We start from the raw sequence: 17,500 nt of genomic DNA, 5'->3' as shown, positions 1-17,500 counted from the left end.
GGAGGGGGTGTGTGTGGTGGGGGGAGGGTGTGTGTGGTGGGGGGGAGGGGGTGTGGTGGTGGGGGGGGGGTGGCGGGGGGGAGGGGTGTGTGTGTGGGGGGGGAGAGGGGTGTGTGTGTGTGTGTGGCGGGGGGGAGGGGGGGTGTGTGTGTGGTGGGGGGGAGAGGGGTGTGTGTGGGCGGGGGGGAGGGGTGTGTGTGGCGGGGGGAGGGGTGTGTGTGTGGCGGGGGGGGTGTGGTGGGGGGGGGGGTGTGTGGCGGAGGGAGGGTGTGTGTGGCGGGGGGAGGTGTGTGTGGTGGGGGAGAACTGAATTGAAGACGTTTTTTAATCTTAAAATCACTAATGTTTTCTATTACTATTCAGTTCTATTAAATAAAGTCATTCTAATATGTTCTATTATATACAGCTCTATACTGTTGTGTTGTATTATATACAGCTCTATACTGTTGTGTTGTATTATATACAGCTCTATACTGTTGTGTTGTATTATATACAGCTCTATACTGTTGTGTTGTATTATATACAGCTCTATACTGTTGTGTTGTATTATATACAGCTCTATACTGTTGTGTTGTATTATATACAGCTCTATACTGTTGTGTTCTATTATATACAGCTCTATACTGTTGTGTTGTATTATATACAGCTCTATACTGTTGTGTTGTATTATATACAGCTCTATACTGTTGTGTTCTATTATATACAGCTCTATACTGTTGTGTTGTATTATATACAGCTCTATACTGTTGTGTTGTATTATATACAGCTCTATACTGTTGTGTTCTATTATATACAGCTCTATACTGTTGTGTTGTATTAAACCAAGTTGTATTGGACTGTGTTCTCCCCAGAGTGCAGACGGTTCTCCATCCCCAGAGCCTTCAACAACAGTCTGAGCAGAGCAGCTACCAGCGTGGTACAACTCATGTTCCAGGTGAGTGTGTGTGTGTGTGTGTGTGTGTGTGTGTGTGTGTGAGAGTGACTCTCCGTCAAAGTACCCATGTACACATTCATCACGTCATCATAGATGTGTATTCCTTCATACTTGTTTTAATCTCCCTCCCTCCCTCCCATCCTCCCTCCCTCCCTCCCTCCCTCCCTCCCTCCCTCCCTCCCATCCTCCCTCCCTCCCTCCCTCCGTCCCTCCCTCCCATCCTCCCTCCCTCCCTCCCTCCCTCCCTCCCTCCCTCCCTCCCATCATTCCTCCCTCTCATTCTTCCACCCTCCCTCCCATCCTCCCTCCCTCCCATCCTCCCATCCTCCTCCCTCCGTCCCTCCCTCCCATCCTCCCTCCCTCCCATCCTCCCTCCCATCCTCCCATCCTCCCTCCCATCCTCCCTCCCTCCCATCCTTCCTCCCATCCTCCCTCCTCTCTCCCTCCCATCCTTCCTCCCCCTCCCTCCCTCCCTCCGTCCCTCCCTCCCATCCTTCCTCCCTCCCATCCTCCCATCCTCCCTCCCATCCTCCCTCCCTCCCATCCTTCCTCCCATCCTCCCATCCTCCCATCCTCCCTCCGTCCCTCCCTCCCATCCTTCCTCCCATCCTCCCTCCCTCCCTCCCTCCCTCTCTCCCTCCCTCCCATCCTTCCTCCCTCCCCATCTCTCCCCTCTCCAGGTGGAGCCCAACCCGTTCCCCTTTAACTTTGTGGCTAACTACACAGTCAGTACCGAGGTATGGACTTGTTTCTTATTTATTTATACTGTCTGTATGATGTGTTTTCTATTATGGAGGATTCATGATGTTGATATCAATGTCTTCTAATCTATTCTAATCCTAATTCTAATCAATCCTATTCTAATCCTAATTCTAATCAATCCTATTCTAATCCTAATTCTAATCAATCCTAATATAATCCTAATTCTAATCAATCCTATTCTAATCCAAATTCTGATCAATCCTAATATAATCCTAATTCTAATCAATCCTATTCTAATCCTAATTCTAATCAATCCTAATATAATCCTAATTCTAATCAATCCTATTCTAATCCTAATTCTAATCAATCCTAATCTAATCCTAATTCTAATCAATCCTAATCTAATCCTAATTCTAATCAACCCTAATCTAATCCTAATTGTAATCAATCCTAATCCTAATTGTAATCAATCCTAATCTATTCTAATCCTAATTCTATTCTAATCCTAATTCTAATCAATCCTAATGTATTCTAATCCTAATTGTAATCCATCATCTATTCTAATCCTAATTGTAATCAATCCTAATTCTATTCTAATCCTAATTCTAATCAATCCTAATCTATTCTAATCCTAATTCTATTCTAATCCTAATCTACTATAGGTGGCCTCCATGGAGTTCCGGGCAGAGAACGGTTCCCAGATTCCAATCTCAGACCTCGACGACAACCAAGCCATCACCGTTGCCGTGAACAATGGCAGCGCCACCGACAGCAATGGGGCAGGGGTGACGGGAGTCCCTTTAGCCAGGGCCATTAACGTGAGCCGGTGTGACTCTGTCATCGTACGGGTCAGCGCCGGTAACTCCAACCAGCAGGCCGGACTGTTCATCCAACTCAACTTCACCACCCTGGACGGTAAGAATCATAGGAATAGAATCACAATAGACACAGAATCACAATAGAATCACAATAAAAACAGAATCACAATAGAAATAGAATCCCAATATAAATAGAATCATAATAGAAACAGAAACACAATAGAAATAGAATCACAATAGAAATAGAATCATAATAGAAACAGAATCACAATAGAAATAGAATCAGAACAGAATCACAATTGGAATAGAATCACAATAGGAATAGAGTCACAATAGAATCACAATATACATAGATTCACACTAGAATCACAATAGACATAGATTCACACTAGAATCACAATATAAAAAGAATGACAATAGAAATAGAATCACAATATAAATAGAATCACAATAGGAATATAATCACAATATAAATAGAATCACAATAGGAATAGAATCACAACAGGAATAGAATCACAGTAGGAATATAATCACAATATAAATAGAATCACACTAGAATCACAATAGGAATATAATCACAATATAAATAGAATCACAATAGGAATAGAATCACAACAGGAATAGAATCACAGTAGGAATAGAATCACAATATAAATAGAATCCCAATAGAAAAATAATCAATAGAAACAGAATCACAATATAATCACAATATAGAATCACAATAGGAATAGAATCACAATAGAAATGGAATCACAATATAAATAGAATCACATTAGAAGCATAATCACAATAGAATCACTATATAAATATAATCACAATAGGAATATAGTCACAATAGAAACAGAATCACAATATAATCACAATAGAAACAGCATCACAATAGAAACAGCATCACAATAGAAACAGCATCACAATAGAAACAGCATCACAATAGAAACATAATCACAATAGAAACAGCATCACAATAGAAACAGCATCACAATAGAAACAGCATCACAATAGAAACAGCATCACAATAGAAACAGCATCACAATAGAAACAGAATGACGATATACATAGAATCACAATAGGAACAGCATCACAATAGAAACAGATTCGCAGTATAAATATAATCACAATATAATACCTATTCCCGCTTTAGCTGTACCTCTTTATAGTAAGTTTGCAGGGTATGTGGGACTAAATTGTAATTTTCAATTGCCAAATCAAGTCAAATAAGTAATTGACATTTTTGAGATATCAATAAAGTTGTATTGAATTGAATAGTGTATAGGGGCAGTATTTAGGGGATGTACAGAGAGGGGGTAAGCTCACTCCTGTCCCCTACTCCTCTCCAGACGGGGTGTGGTCAGAGGGGAGCGAGGCGGACCCCTCCATCATGACCTACCTCCACTCCTCCAACTGGCCCAACGAGTTCAACTTCACAGACAGGAAACGCATCACACTCAGCATGACCAGGGGGCGGGACCTGGACCACAGGAAGTACACCTTCTTCCTGTCCCCAGAGTGAGTGGTAGCCACAGTGATATGGAATGAGTCAATGTTCCTTCTATGGACTGCCACGCAGAATTAATATCAGCCCGCGCAGAGAAGCACAAGACAGAACCTCAACTTTCTAGTTTTCCCCGTTAACACTATCAACGTTTCCCTGTGAGAATTGTGCTCGAATCAACGCAATATTAGCCACTTTCAATGTAACATACCGAAACAAACTGAACTATGGAAGACTTAGTATGCAAAACTAACTGTGAAAGAGATTTTGTTGTATGCAGAACGCATCGGAGTAGGATTCTATTGCATCGACACACACTACTCTATACCGTACTCTATACAGACCGGTGCGCAATAACCAATCAGAGCTGCAGTAGGCCTATATTCAAATAGGCCATTGCCATATATGGATCTGTGCCATTCACTTTGAACTGGACTGTGTCTACAGCATGAGCGGTCGTGGGTAGATGCGCTTGTCTTGAGATCAAAGCGAGAGCTGCATGTAGGGATGAGTGCACATTTGTTCGTTGGTGAGTTATCAGCCCAGTTATAGATCAGTTGTAGTCAGCAGTAGGGGAGTGGTTGCTTCCTACAAGACACAACACGTGTGCATTTCTAGACATCTTTTGAAAAGTGACTCCGGTAAAGAGCTTTTTTGTCTTAAAGGGGCAGTGTTGTATTTTGAGACAGGCTTGAATAAGCTAAGTAGCCAATCGGCAGAGGGAAGCATAATTAGTCTGATTCTCTGTCATAATGGTATGAGAATAATAATGCATTTTATTTCAGAAAGTGGTTTCTTTCACCAAACGACTCAACAACATTGTCAGTCGCCTCCTTGTCTAAAGGACAAGTGGATTAACAGGTTCATGTCAACAAGCCCTGAATGTGTTTTTCAAACGTCTCATAGAATGTAGCCTACATTGAACACCACACATTGGCTGCTACTGTAGGCTGAATGATAGAACAGCTATTTCCATGTTAAAATATTATGGGATGCATTTTCCCCATTGTTTTTGATGGTAGGCTCCTCTGGTAGTCCTACATTATGATCAAATAGCCACAGTAGCCTACTTGACCACTGTTAAAACTGTAACTTAAAGCTGGTACAGCCTCAGTGTTCACAGTAAATCTGTAACTTAAAGCTGGTACAGACTCAGTGTTCACAGTAAATCTGTAACTTAAAGCTGGTACAGACTCAGTGTTCACAGTAAAACTGTAACTTAGTGGGTACAGCCTCAGTGTTCACAGTAAAACTGTAACTTAAAGCTGGTACAGCCTCAGTGTTCACAGTAAAACTGTAACTTAAAGCTGGTACAGCCTCAGTGTTCACAGTAAAACTGTAACTTAAAGCTGGTACAGCCTCAGTGTTCACAGTAAAACTGTAACTTAAAGCTGGTAGAGCCTCAGTGTTCACAGTAAAACTGTAACTTAAAGCTGGTAGAGCCTCAGTGTTCACAGTAAATCTGTAACTTAAAGATGGTACAGACTCAGTGTTCACAGTAAAACTGTAACTTAGTGGGTACAGCCTCAGTGTTCACAGTAAAACTGTAACTTAAAGCTGGTACAGCCTCAGTGTTCACAGTAAAACTGTAACTTAAAGCTGGTACAGCCTCAGTGTTCACAGTAAAACTGTAACTTAAAGCTGGTACAGCCTCAGTGTTCACAGTAAAACTGTAACTTAAAGCTGGTAGAGCATCAGTGTTCACAGTAAAACTGTAACTTAAAGCTGGTACAGCCTCAGTGTTCACAGTAAAACTGTAACTTAAAGCTGGTACAGCCTCAGTGTTCACAGTAAAACTGTAACTTAAAGCTGGTACAGCCTCAGTGTTCACAGTAAAACTGTAACTTAAAGCTGGTACAGCCTCAGTGTTCACAGTAAAACTGTAACTAAAAGCTGGTACAGCCTCAGTGTTCACAGTAAAACTGTAACTTAAAGCTGGTACAGCCTCAGTGTTCACAGTAAAACTGTAACTTAAAGCTGGTAGAGCCTCAGTGTTCACAGTAAAACTGTAAATTAAAGCTGGTACAGCCTCAGTGTTCACAGTAAAACTGTAACTTAAAGCTGGTACAGCCTCAGTGTTCACAGTAAATCTGTAACTTAAAGCTGGTACAGCCTCAGTGTTCACAGTAAATCTGTAACTTAGTGGGTACAGCCTCAGTGTTCACAGTAAAACTGTAACTTAAAGCTGGTACAGCCTCAGTGTTCACAGTAAATCTGTAACTTAAAGCTGGTACAGCCTCAGTGTTCACAGTAAAACTGTAACTTAAAGCTGGTACAGCCTCAGTGTTCACAGTAAAACTGTAACTTAAAGCTGGTACAGCCTCAGTGTTCACAGTAAAACTGTAACTTAAAGCTGGTACAGCCTCAGTGTTCACAGTAAAACTGTAACTTAAAGCTGGTACAGCCTCAGTGTTCACAGTAAAACTGTAACTTAAAGCTGGTACAGCCTCAGTGTTCACAGTAAAACTGTAACTTAAAGCTGGTACAGCCTCAGTGTTCACAGTAAACACGCTCAGCAGACCTGAAACTCAGTGCAGAGAGCAGTTAGAGGGAACAGTGGTCGTGACCCTACTATGAATATTACACATTGCTGTATCCAGGCACTGCCCTTGGGCCTTGTTACTTTATTGTATCTCTCTTTCTCTTTATTTCTCTCTCTTTCTCTGTCTCTCTGTCTCTGTCTGTCTAAGTGGTCTCTCTCTGTCTCTGTCTCGCTTGTCTGTCTAAGTGGTCTCTCTCTGTCTCTGTCTCTCTTGTCTGTCTAAGTGGTCTCTCTCTTGTCTGTCTAAGTGGTCTCTCTCTGTCTCTTTCGTCTGTCTAAGCGGTCTCGCTCTGTCTCTCTCGTCTGTCTAAGCGGTCTCTCTCTGTCTCTCTCGTCTGTCTAAGTGGTCTCTCTCTGTCTCTCTCGTCTGTCTAAGCGGTCTCTCTCTGTCTCTCTGGTCTGTCTAAGTGGTCTCTCTCTGTGTCTCTCGTCTGTCTAAGTGGTCTCTCTCTGTCTCTTTCGTCTGTCTAAGCGGTCTCGCTCTGTCTCTCTCGTCTGTCTAAGCGGTCTCTCTCTGTCTCTCTCGTCTGTCTAAGCGGTCTCTCTGTCTCTCTCGTCTGTCTAAGCGGTCTCTCTCTGTCTCTCTCGTCTGTCTAAGTGGTCTCCCTCATCTGTCTAAGTGGTCTCTCTCTGTCTCTCTCGTCTGTCTAAGTGGTCTCTCTCTGTCTCTCTCGTCTGTCTAAGTGGTCTCCCTCATCTGTCTAAGTGGTCTCTCTCTGTCTCTCTCATCTGTCTAAGTGGTCTCCCTCATCTGTCTAAGTGGTCTCTCTCTGTCTCTCTCGTCTGTCTAAGTGGTCTCCCTCATCTGTCTAAGTGGTCTCTCTCTGTCTCTCTCGTCTGTCTAAGTGGTCTCTCTCATCTGTCTAAGCGGTCTCTCTCTGTCTCTCTCGTCTGTCTAAGTGGTCTCTCTCTGTCTCTCTCGTCTGTCTAAGTGGTCTCCCTCATCTGTCTAAGCGGTCTCTCTCTGTCTCTCTCGTCTGTCTAAGTGGTCTCTCTCTCTGTCTCTCGTCTGTCTAAGTGGTCTCCCTCATCTTTCTAAGTGGTCTCTCTCTGTCTCTCTCGTCTGTCTAAGCGGTCTCTCTTCTCTGGATGTCTTATGTTAAGTCATGAGATGAACTTCCTCTTGTCAAGAGAGTGAAACACTTCAGTAGAGACTACTGTAAATGCTGTGTATTACATGTCAACTGGCAGCCATTTTACTCAGATCTAACCAACCACCCCTCTCTCTTCTCCGGTTGCCCAGGTCCCATGACACGACCCTGGACTACTATGTCAACGTGACAACGGGCTGTACCACTGACTCCCCCAGCGCGGGGGTGCGTCTGGAGGTGGGTGTTTGTTAAAACTTAAATGTATAACTCATTGGCGCTTAGAGTCAGTGTCACATTATAAAGGACGTTATAAAGCATTATACATACACCTACAGGACAGTTTATTAGGTACACCACCCTGTTCAGAAAGATGGTTAACTCCTACAGGACAGTTTATTAGGTACACCACCCTGTTCAGGAAGATGGTTAACTCCTACAGGACAGTTTATTAGGTACACCACCCTGTTCAGGAAGATGGTTAACTCCTACAGGACAGTTTATTAGTTACACCACCCTGTTCAGGAAGATGGTTAACTCCTACAGGACAGTTTATTAGGTACACCACCCTGTTCAGGAAGATGGTTAACTCCTACAGACAGTGATCCACCTGTCCAGGGCTTGATATAACGCAGGCAGACAGGCATCGAGGCATTCAGTTACTGTTCTATTGAACGTTACAATGGACAAAACTAGTGACCTAAGAGACTCTGAGTGTGGTTTGATCGTTGGTGCCAGGTACGCCGGATCCAGTGTCTCAGAAACGTCCTCCCTCCTGGGCTTTTCACACATGACAGTCTAGGGTTTCCCAAGAATGATGTGTGAAGAATGAACACAAAACATCCAGTCAGCGGCAGTCCTGTGGGTGAAAACGGCTCGTTGATGAGAGAAGTCGAAAGAGAATGGCAAGAATCGTGCAAGCGAACATTCAGGGCCACAAACAGACAAATAACGACACGACACGTTGTGCAGAACGGCATCTCAGAAAACACAACTCATCGATCCTTGTCCCGGATTGGCCAATACAGCAGACGACCACACCGGGTTCCACTCCTATCAGCTAAAAACAAGAAGAAGCGTCTCCAGTGGGCACGCCATCACCAACACTGGACAACTGACCCATCCTGCCTGGCGGCGGTGGTGTACTGGTGTGGGTAATGTTTTCCTAGCACACGTTAGGTCTCTTGATACCAACTGAGCACCGATGGAACGCCACAGCCAATCAGAATGTTGTTGCTGACCAAACCAATGTACCACCGTCCAATCTGCAGCAACTGTGTAACGCCATCGCGTCAGCATGAACTAGCATCCCTGTGGAACGTCCCCGACACCTTGTAGAATCCATGACCCGAAGAATTTGGGGTGTTCTGGAGGCAAAAGGGTGGGGGTCCGACCGGGTACTAGATGGGTGTACCTAATAAACTATCCGGTGAGTGTATGTACTTGATAGAATCTGTTGTTTAACAAGCTCTCTAAGAAGGAAACCAAGTGTTGACTTGAGTTGAAATCCCTGACCTTCCCTTCTAAATATCTCTCTGACTCATTCCGTCCCTTCTCTAGGTGGGTGTGTTTACGTCCCTGTGCCAGTACTTCAGCGAGAGCACCAAGCTGTGGCGTACGGACGGCATGGTGCCACTGGCAGAGACTAATGCCAGCCGGGCCGTCTGCAGCACCCGGCACCTCACAGCCTTCGCTGCCAGTCTCTTCGTTCCACCTGATGCTGTCACCTTCATACGGCCTGTAAGTAGAGGCTGCAGGTAGCCTAGTGGTTAGAGTGTAGAGGCTGCAGGTAGCCTAGTGTTTAGAGTGTAGAGGCTGCAGGTAGCCTAGTGTTTAGAGTGTAGAGGAGGCAGGTAGCCTAGTGGTTAGAGTGTAGAGGCTGCAGGTAGCCTAGTGGTTAGAGTGTAGGGGCGGCAGGTAGCCTAGTGGTTAGAGTGTAGGGGCTGCAGGTAGCCTAGTGGTTAGAGTGTAGGGGCGGCAGGTAGCCTAGTGGTTAGAGTGTAGGGGCTGCAGGTAGCCTAGTGGTTAGAGTGTAGGGGCGGCAGGTAGCCTAGTGGTTAGAGTGTAGAGGCTGCAGGTAGCCTAGTGTTTAGAGTGTAGAGGAGGCAGGTAGCCTAGTGGTTAGAGTGTAGAGGCTGCAGGTAGCCTAGTGGTTAGAGTGTAGGGGCTGCAGGTAGCCTAGTGGTTAGAGTGTAGGGGCGGCAGGTAGCCTAGTGGTTAGAGTGTAGGGGCTGCAGGTAGCCTAGTGGTTAGAGTGTAGGGGCTGCAGGTAGCCTAGTGGTTAGAGTGTAGGGGCGGCAGGTAGCCTAGTGGTTAGAGTGTAGGGGCTGCAGGTAGCCTAGTGGTTAGAGTGTAGGGGCTGCAGGTAGCCTAGTGGTTAGAGTGTAGGGGCGGCAGGTAGCCTAGTGGTTAGAGTGTAGGGGCTGCAGGTAGCCTAGTGGTTAGAGTGTAGGTGCGGCAGGTAGCCTAGTGGTTAGAGTGTAGGGGCTGCAGGTAGCCTAGTGATTAGAGTGTAGGGGCTGCAGGTAGCCTAGTGGTTAGAGTGTAGGGGCTGCATGTAGCCTAGTGATTAGAGTGTAGGGGCTGCATGTAGCCTAGTGGTTAGAGTGTAGGGGCGGCAGGTAGCCTAGTGGTTAGAGTGTAGGGGCGGCAGGTAGCCTAGTGGTTAGAGTGTAGGGGCTGCAGGTAGCCTAGTGGTTAGAGTGTAGGGGCGGCAGGTAGCCTAGTGGTTAGAGTGTAGGGGCTGCAGGTAGCCTAGTGATTAGAGTCTAGGGGCTGCAGGTAGCCTAGTGGTTAGAGTGTAGGGGCTGCAGGTAGCCTAGTGATTAGAGTGTAGGGGCTGCATGTAGCCTAGTGGTTAGAGTGTAGGGGCGGCAGGTAGCCTAGTGGTTAGAGTGTAGGGGCTGCAGGTAGCCTAGTGATTAGAGTGTAGGGGCTGCATGTAGCCTAGTGGTTAGAGCGTTCGGCCAGTAACCTAAAGGTTGTAGATCGAATCCCTGAGCTGACAAGGTAAAAATCTGTTGTTCTGCCCTGAGCAAGGCAGTTAACCCACTGTTCCCCGGTAGGCCGTCATTGTAAATAATAATTTGTTCTTAACTGACTTGCCTAGTTAAATAAAGCTTAAAGGTTTTTTTTTTTTAAAGTAGAGATATACCTGATAAACACACACACCTGATAATACACACACACCTGATAATACACACACAGATGGCGCCGACAGAGATGGTCGCCTCGCTTCTAGTCCTTAGGAAACTATGCAGTATTTTTTTTATTTTTTATATATTATTTCTTACATTATTAGCTCAGAAAATCTTAAGTGTTATTACATTCAGCCGGGAAGAACTATTGGATATCAGAGCGACGTCAACTTACCAACATTATGACCAGGAATACGACTTTCCTGAAGTGGATCCTTTTGTTCGGTTCACCACCCAGGACAATGGATCTAATCCCAGAGGCCGACCCAAAACAACGGCGCCGCAGAAGAGGAAGACGGAGCTGCCTCTCACCGCTTATATTACTCACCAGTGTCTAGTCTCTAGACAACAAGGTAGACGAAAATTCGAGCAAGGGTTGCCTTCCAGAGAGACATCAGAGACTGTAACATTCTCTGTTTCAAGGAAACATGGCTCACTCGGGATATGTTGTTGGTGTCTGTACAGCCTCTGGGAAACTGTAGATAGTTGGCGGAAGTTTTGCAAAACTGAAAGCGTGACCCACCGCATTTAACCATGGAAAGATGATTGAGGATATGGCCGAATACAAACAGTGTAGTTATTCCCTACCGCAAGGCAATCAAGCAAACGATATGTCGGTATAGGGACAAAATGGAGTCGCAATTCAACAGCTCAGAAACTAGATGTATGTGGCAGGGTCTACAGGCAGTTACGGACTACAAAAAGAAAACCAGCCACATCGCGGACACTGACGTCTTGCTTCCAGACAAACTAAACACCTTCTTTGCCCGCTTTGAGGATAATACATTGCCACCGATGCGACCCCATACCAAGGACTGCAGGCCTCCCCTCTCCTTCTCCGTGGCCGTTGTGAGTAAGACATGTACACGTGTTAACCCTCCCAAAGCTACTGGCCCCAGAGCATGCCCAGACCAGCTGGCTGATGTGTTTACGGACATATTCAATCTCTCCCTATCCCAGTCTGCTGTCCCCACATGCTTCAAGATGGAAGCTTGTTCCTGTACCCAAGAAAGCAAAGATAACTGAACTAAATGACTATCGCCCCATAGCACTCACTTCTGTCATCATGAAGTGCTTTGAGAGACTAGTCAAGGATCATATCACCACCACCTTACCTGCCACCCTAGACCCACTTCAGTTTGCATACCGCCCCAACAGGTCCACAGACGATGCAATCGCCAGCACACTGCACAATGCCCTATCCCATCTGGACAAGAGGAATACCTATGTAAGAATGCTGTTCGTTGACTACAGCTCAGCCTTCAACACCATAGTACCCTCCAAGCTCATCATCAAGGTGGAGGCCCTGGGTCTTGACCCCGCCCTGTGTAATTGGGCCCGGGACTTTATGACGGGGCGAACCCAGGTGTTGAGGTTAGGTAACAACATCTCCACTTCGCTGATCCTCAACACTGGGGCTCCACAAGGGTGCGTGCTCAGCCTCCTCCTGTACTCCCTGTTAACCCATGACTGCGTGGCCATGCACACCTCCAACTCAATCATCAAGTTTGTAGACGACACTACAGTACACTACACTCGCGTTAACATCTGCTAACCGTGTGACCAATAACATGTGATTTATGTTGACGCATCTGTTCCAAGCCAACCGCCTGAGGAAACACACTGTAATGTTACGATGCCCTACTGTGAAATCAGCTGACTTTCACACACACACACACACACACACACACACACACACACACACACACACATACACATACACACACATACACACACACACACACACACACACACACACACACACACACACACACACACACACACACACACACACACACACATACACACTAACACACACACTAACACACACACACACATACACACTAACACACACACACACATCTTCTCCCACTCTTCTCTCCTCTCGTCCTTTAGGAGCGGGGGGTTCCCAGCCTCGTGGTGTTGTTGACGTGTGTGGTGGGGTTGATGTGTTACGCCGTGGCGGCGGCCATCTTGCATAAACTGGACCAGCTGGACCTGAGGAGGGCGGGGACGGTGCCGCTCTGTGGACACGACGGAACATTCAAGTACGAGGTGCAGGTCAAGACCGGCTTCGGCCGCGGGGCAGGTGAGAAGGCAAAGGTTACGGATTCAAAATAAATTAGACTTTTAATCAATTAGACTTTTATTCACAAAGTGCAGAAACGTATCACATCATTATTACATGCGGTGTATATCTAACTCCTCCCCCTGTCTGCTAGGCACGTCGGCACATGTAGGCATCAGTGTGTACGGCTGTGAGGGGCGTAGCGGGCATCGACACCTGGACAGCCCCGGGGCCTTCGCACGTAACGGACTGGACATCTTCCACATCGCCACGGAAACTAGCCTGGGCAGCGTCTGGAAGATCCGCGTCTGGCACGACAACAAGGGTAGGAGGACACACACACACTAACACACACACACACACACACACACATACACACTAACACACACACTAACACACATGGAGGTACTTTGGATTTTTGAAAAGCATGTTACAAGTACAATGTCATAGTATTATTCATATTAGTATTATTATTCATATTAGTATTATTATTCATATTAATATTATTATTCATATTAGTATTATTATTCATATTAATATTATTATTCATATTAGTATTATTATTCATATTAGTAGTATTATTCATATTAGTATTATTATTCATAGTACTATTCATATTATTATCATTATTCATATTAGTATTATTATTCATATTAGTATTATTATTCATATTAGTATTATTATTCATATTAGTATTATTATTCATATTAGTAGTATTATTCATATTAGTATTATTATTCATATTAGTATTATTATTCATATTATTATTATTATTCATATTAGTATTATTATTCATATTAGTAGTATTATTCATATTAGTAGTATTATTCATAGTACTATTCATATTATTATCATTATTCATATTAGTATTATTATTCATATTAGTATTATTATTCATATTAGTAGTATTATTCATAGTACTATTCATATTATTATTCATATTAGTATTATTATTCATATTAGTAGTATTATTCATATTAGTAGTATTATTCATAGTACTATTCATATTATTATTCATATTAGTATTATTCATAGTACTATTCATATTATTATTCATATTAGTATTATTATTCATATTAGTATTATTATTCATATTAGTATTAATATTCATATTCATATTATTCTTATTCTTATTATTTTTATCGTGTAAAAAAAATGTTTGGTCCACCAGCCACTGTGGCAGATAGAAAGAAAAATCTACCAGCCACTCAGAGGATTTTTACCCCCCTCAATCAACGGAAATTAAACCAACAAAACACTAAATAACAGATGAACATGCTTTGTAATGTTCCTAAAGAAAGTATAATGTACTAATTAGTAAGAAGTAATGTGGTCAGTGCTTAGTTCTGGACTGTTTTGTTCCAGAACCTATTTGGCCGGGTCCAGTACCTCCCCAGACATGAAACATCGGTACTTCTTCAAATGTAAACATTTGAATTGAAGAGATCAAAGTTCAAAAAATTATAATTAAAAATTAAAACGTAGTGTGAAAAAGTAGACTTATAGCCTGGATCTGATATTCTAAGAGTTAATTTGGGTTGTATTCGAAGTTGGCGCAACATCGCACCCTGGTTGAGACCAACACGTGGCCATGGCTGTGTGAGTAGCAAGCCTGTATCTCTCACAGAACTACAATGAGATTCACTTTCTGTGTTCTCTCTCCCTCTCTCTGTTCTGATAGACATGAACCTGCAACTCCCGTCTGTCCAGCGTTGCATTTCATCATTTATTTAGTTACAGAATCAAGGCTGTCTGTTCAGAAAGAAATGAAATGATCCAGTTTGTCCTGCTACACCATGAGAAGGTCTATCATTTAGCCACAGAGGATCAATAGTTTTGAAAAACTGCCTGGCTGTGGATTGTGTGTAGCCCAATAACAAGGCCTACAGTCAGGGATGTGCTGTACGTCTGTCAGTGAACGACAGCATGCAGACAATACAGGCCTTTCACAATATTCCAAAAACAAATCGCAGGGAAACAGGTTGGAAAGCAAATGTCTCCCGCAGAAAACAGAAGACTGTAATCTGTCTGCTGCAGGCTGGAAAAATACTTGATCTACTTCTAAATACTGTTTTACATAGTAAAGAGAGAGAGAGGCTTTTGGCACAAACACATCGGACGTCACTGGTGAGTGATCTGAGCATCATTAGGGGAGTGATCTGAGCATGATTAGGGGAGTGATCTGAGCATCATTAGGGGAGTGATCTGAGCATAATTAGGGGAGTGATCTGAGCATCATTAGGGGAGTGATCTGAGCATCATTAGGGGAATGATCTGAGCATCATTAGGGGAGTGATCTGAGCATCATTAGGGGAGTGATCTGAGCATCATTAGGTGAGTGATCTGAGCATCATTAGGGGAGTGATCTGAGCATCATTAGGTGAGTGATCTGAGCATCATTAGGTGAGTGATCTGAGCATCATTAGGGGAGTGATCTGAGCATCATTAGGGGAATGATCTGAGCATCATTAGGGGAGTGATCTGAGCATCATTAGGGGAGTGATCTGAGCATCATTAGGTGAGTGATCTGAGCATCATTAGGGGAGTGATCTGAGCATCATTAGGTGAGTGATCTGAGCATCATTAGGTGAGTGATCTGAGCATCATTAGGTGAGTGATCTGAGCATCATTAGGGGAGTGATCTGAGCATCATTAGGGGAGTGATCTGAGCATCATTAGGGGAGTGATCTGAGCATCATTAGGGAAGTGATCTGAGCATCATTAGGTGAGTGATCTGAGCATCATTAGGGGAGTGATCTGAGCATCATTAGGGGAATGATCTCTAGCATCATTAGGGGAGTGATCTGCGCACCATTAGACAAAAATGTTCAGGTTACCGAGGTAATGCGACTAGAGTAAAGTTTGTGCCTGTGAGATTGAGTCTGGCTTCTAGAAGCGTTGTGGTAACGCGACTAGAGTAAAGTTTGTGCCTGTGAGATTGAGTCTGGCTTCTAGAAGCGTGTTGGTTACCGTGGTAATGCGACTAGAGGGACGTTTGTGCCTGCGAGATTGAGTCTGGCTAGTAGAAGCGTTATGGTTAGTAAAGAGAGAGAGAGGCTTTTGGCACAAACACATCGGACGTCACTGGTGAGTGATCTGAGCATCATTAGGTGAGTGATCTGAGCATCATTAGGTGAGTGATCTGAGCATAATTAGGGATGACAAAAATGTTCAGGTTACCGAGGTAATGCGACTAGAGTAAAGTTTGTGCCTGTGAGATTGAGTCTGGCTTCTAGAAGCGTGTTGGTTACCGTGGTAATGCGACTAGAGGGACGTTTGTGCCTGCGAGATTGAGTCTGGCTAGTAGAAGCGTTATGGTTACCGTGGTAATGTGACTAGAATCACGTTTGTGCCTGTGAGATTGAGTCTGTCTTCTAGAAGCGTGTTGGTTACCGTGGTAATGCGACTAGAGTAAAGTTTGTGCCTGCGAGATTGAGTCTGGCTAGTAGAAGCGTTATGGTTACCGTGGTAATGTGACTAGAATCACGTTTGTGCCTGTGAGATTGAGTCTGGCTTCTAGAAGCGTTGTGGTTACCGTGGTAACGCGACTAGAGTGATGTTTGTGCCTGTTAGATTGAGTCTGGCTTCTAGAAGCGTTGTCTTTCCTAGCAGTTGAAACTCAAACATAGAAAAACAACCTAGCCTCTGAACAACCCCCAGCACAGCCCCCAGCACAGCCCCCAGCACTGCCCCCAGCACTGCCCCCAGCACAGCCCCTAGCACAGCCCCCAGCACAGCCCCCAGCACAGCCCCCAGCACAGCCCCCAGCACTGCCCCCAGCACTGCCCCCAGCACTGACCCCAGCACAGCCCCCCAGCACAGCCCCTAGCACAGCCCCCAGCACAGCCCCCCAGCACAGCCCCCCAGCACAGCCCCCCAGCACAGCCCCCCAGCACAGCCCCCAGCACAGCCCCCCAGCACAGCCCCCAGCACAGCCCCCCAGCACAGCCCCCCAGCACAGCCCCCAGCCAGGCAGTGTTGCAGCGCGAGGTGAAACAGGCCATATGGGATTCGTAGTTTTTTGACTTTGTGTGATTAACATAAACGGTATAAATACATTGAAAACAGCTAATGCAGCATTTATTTTACTGTACATGTGATTATACTTGACTGTTTTTAATTCACAAAGGTGAGTGAAATGCTGTGGAGCCCCGCCTTGGCAGGTGGTCATTTAGGCCCTGATAAATATCATTATTATTATTATATACTTACAGTAGATCTCATTGTCAAACCGTAAGCAACCTAGTAAATGTGCCCTTCCTCTCCTCCCAGGTCTGTCTCCAGCATGGAAGCTCCAGTACGTCCTGGTGAAGGACCTACAGACAGGAAGCAGTTACTATTTCCTGGTAGAGGAGTGGCTGTCAGTGGACAACGAGAGGACAGATGGAGGCGTGGAGATAGAGGTGGAGGTCTCAGGTAAGGACCCTAACCCCGAGATCTAAGCCCCTCCCCCTAGCCCCTACCCTCATAGTTTAGTAGTCAAACCCTTAGCCAAATGGTCTCCAACGTGGTGCAGGAGTCAATCCACATCTCAACACCCTCAACAACTGGTCTAGGGACAGTTTTGTCACATAGCCGTTAAGGATAACAGTTGGACTTTGAACAGGAGCACTGATCACAAATCAGTGGTCCGTTCATTAATACAAAACTCACTACTTC

The 17,500-nt window shown here is 44.8% G+C and overlaps 1 protein-coding gene across 4 annotated transcripts in view; it reads left to right on the top strand.

Annotated features, from left to right (window-relative positions):
- The window catches only part of pkd1a (polycystic kidney disease 1a), a 144,825-nt gene that overhangs the window by 100,276 nt on the left and 27,049 nt on the right, over positions 1-17,500 (top strand). For all 4 annotated transcript variants that reach the window (XM_090195271.1, XM_090195272.1, XM_090195270.1 and 1 more), the window contains 9 exons: positions 852-934; positions 1,615-1,671; positions 2,299-2,551; positions 3,792-3,960; positions 7,732-7,816; positions 9,137-9,316; positions 12,670-12,862; positions 12,996-13,166; positions 17,114-17,257. In XM_090195271.1, coding sequence (XP_090051397.1) covers positions 852-934; positions 1,615-1,671; positions 2,299-2,551; positions 3,792-3,960; positions 7,732-7,816; positions 9,137-9,316; positions 12,670-12,862; positions 12,996-13,166; positions 17,114-17,257 — 1,335 coding nt within the window. The remainder of the gene's footprint in view (positions 1-851; positions 935-1,614; positions 1,672-2,298; positions 2,552-3,791; positions 3,961-7,731; positions 7,817-9,136; positions 9,317-12,669; positions 12,863-12,995; positions 13,167-17,113; positions 17,258-17,500) is intronic.

Source organism: Oncorhynchus mykiss, chromosome 13, assembly GCF_057628025.1.
Source record: "Oncorhynchus mykiss isolate SJ-2025 chromosome 13, ASM5762802v1, whole genome shotgun sequence".
NCBI lineage: Eukaryota > Metazoa > Chordata > Actinopteri > Salmoniformes > Salmonidae > Oncorhynchus > Oncorhynchus mykiss.
This window is presented reverse-complemented; position numbering and strand designations above follow the sequence as displayed.